We start from the raw sequence: 1,179 nt of genomic DNA on the forward strand, positions 1-1,179 counted from the left end.
AAGGCAGCCGGGCAGGGTGTGAGGGCCGGTCCTCCCGGCTCCCCTGGAGGCCTGACAGCAGGTGCGACGGCCGAGGCTGCCAGGCCCTGGCCTCTCCCCACTGCGTTCACTGGATGCTCCCCAGGAAGGGGACAGCTGTGTGCCCAGGGTGGCCAACCTCCCACTCTGACTGTCCCTCAGGAGTCTGGAATAACAATCCGCAGGACGACTTCAGGATGCCCAATGGCTCCACCGTGCCCCCAGGGAGCTCTGAGGAGACGCTTTTCCACTACGGAATGACCTGTGAGTCTGGGTAGGATCTCGGGGCAGAAGGGGCAGGTAAGGAGAGCCAGTGTGTTTAGGTCGTCCCCCTCAGCCCTGTAGGAAGCAGACCTCCATCCTCCCTAAGGTCCGAGGAATCTGTGCCCCCCCTCGGCCCCCCAGGACTGTCCCCCCAGGACCAGTGCACCTGCCTTTCTCTAGCTGGAGGAGAGAATGGGGTAGGTCGAGTGTCCTCTCTCACCACAGCAGGCGTTTCCAGACTCAGAAGCTAGAAACCGCTGTCGCCCTGCACTCCCACCGCCCCGCTCCAGGCCACATAAAGTGAGGGGTAGGGGTGGACACAGAAGGAATAAGGCTGAGTGCCATGCCCGGTACCATCACGCTCTGTGTGTTACAGGGCAGATCAACGGGACAGGCCTCCTTGGCAAGAGGAATGACCAGCTGCCTTCCAACTTCACCCCTGTTTTCTACTCACAACTGCAAAACAGCTCCTGGGCTGAAGATGTGATCTCCAGCTGTAATGGAGACAGCTCATGCATCTATGACACCCTGGCCCTGCGCAACGCAAGCATCGGACTTCATACGAGGGCCGTCAGCAAAACCTACAAGCAGGTGAACGCCACCCTCAGTAAGTGGCCCGAGCCCCTGGGAGGCCTTTTCAGAGCAGAAGCAGATGAGGAGCTGCCCTTCCCTGACCCTGCTTTACCCTGTGCATCTGCATTCACTGAACAGATTCTTTTGCTCCTGTTATTCCTCTGCTCAGACCCTCCAGTGGCTTCCCCCGCTCTCTCCATCCTAGCAGTGGCCTTTGGCCCGGTTCGGGTTCTCAGAGCTCTTCTCCTAGTGCTGGACCCCTTCCCAGCTCCCTGCACTCCAGCCTGCTCAGTCTGCCCCCCCGCCATTTCTCAGAGCTCTTCT

General features: G+C 60.1%; 1 protein-coding gene across 1 annotated transcript in view; it reads left to right on the forward strand.

The window, feature by feature from the left end:
• MUC4 (mucin 4, cell surface associated) overlaps window positions 1–1,179 on the forward strand; it is an 88,798-nt gene that overhangs the window by 61,682 nt on the left and 25,937 nt on the right. Inside the window, exons 11-12 of the mRNA XM_011978732.1 lie at window positions 181–282; window positions 659–889. Coding sequence (XP_011834122.1) covers window positions 181–282; window positions 659–889 — 333 coding nt within the window. The remainder of the gene's footprint in view (window positions 1–180; window positions 283–658; window positions 890–1,179) is intronic.

Source organism: Mandrillus leucophaeus, unplaced genomic scaffold (genome assembly GCF_000951045.1).
Source record: "Mandrillus leucophaeus isolate KB7577 unplaced genomic scaffold, Mleu.le_1.0 Scaffold199, whole genome shotgun sequence".
Lineage (NCBI taxonomy): Eukaryota > Metazoa > Chordata > Mammalia > Primates > Cercopithecidae > Mandrillus > Mandrillus leucophaeus.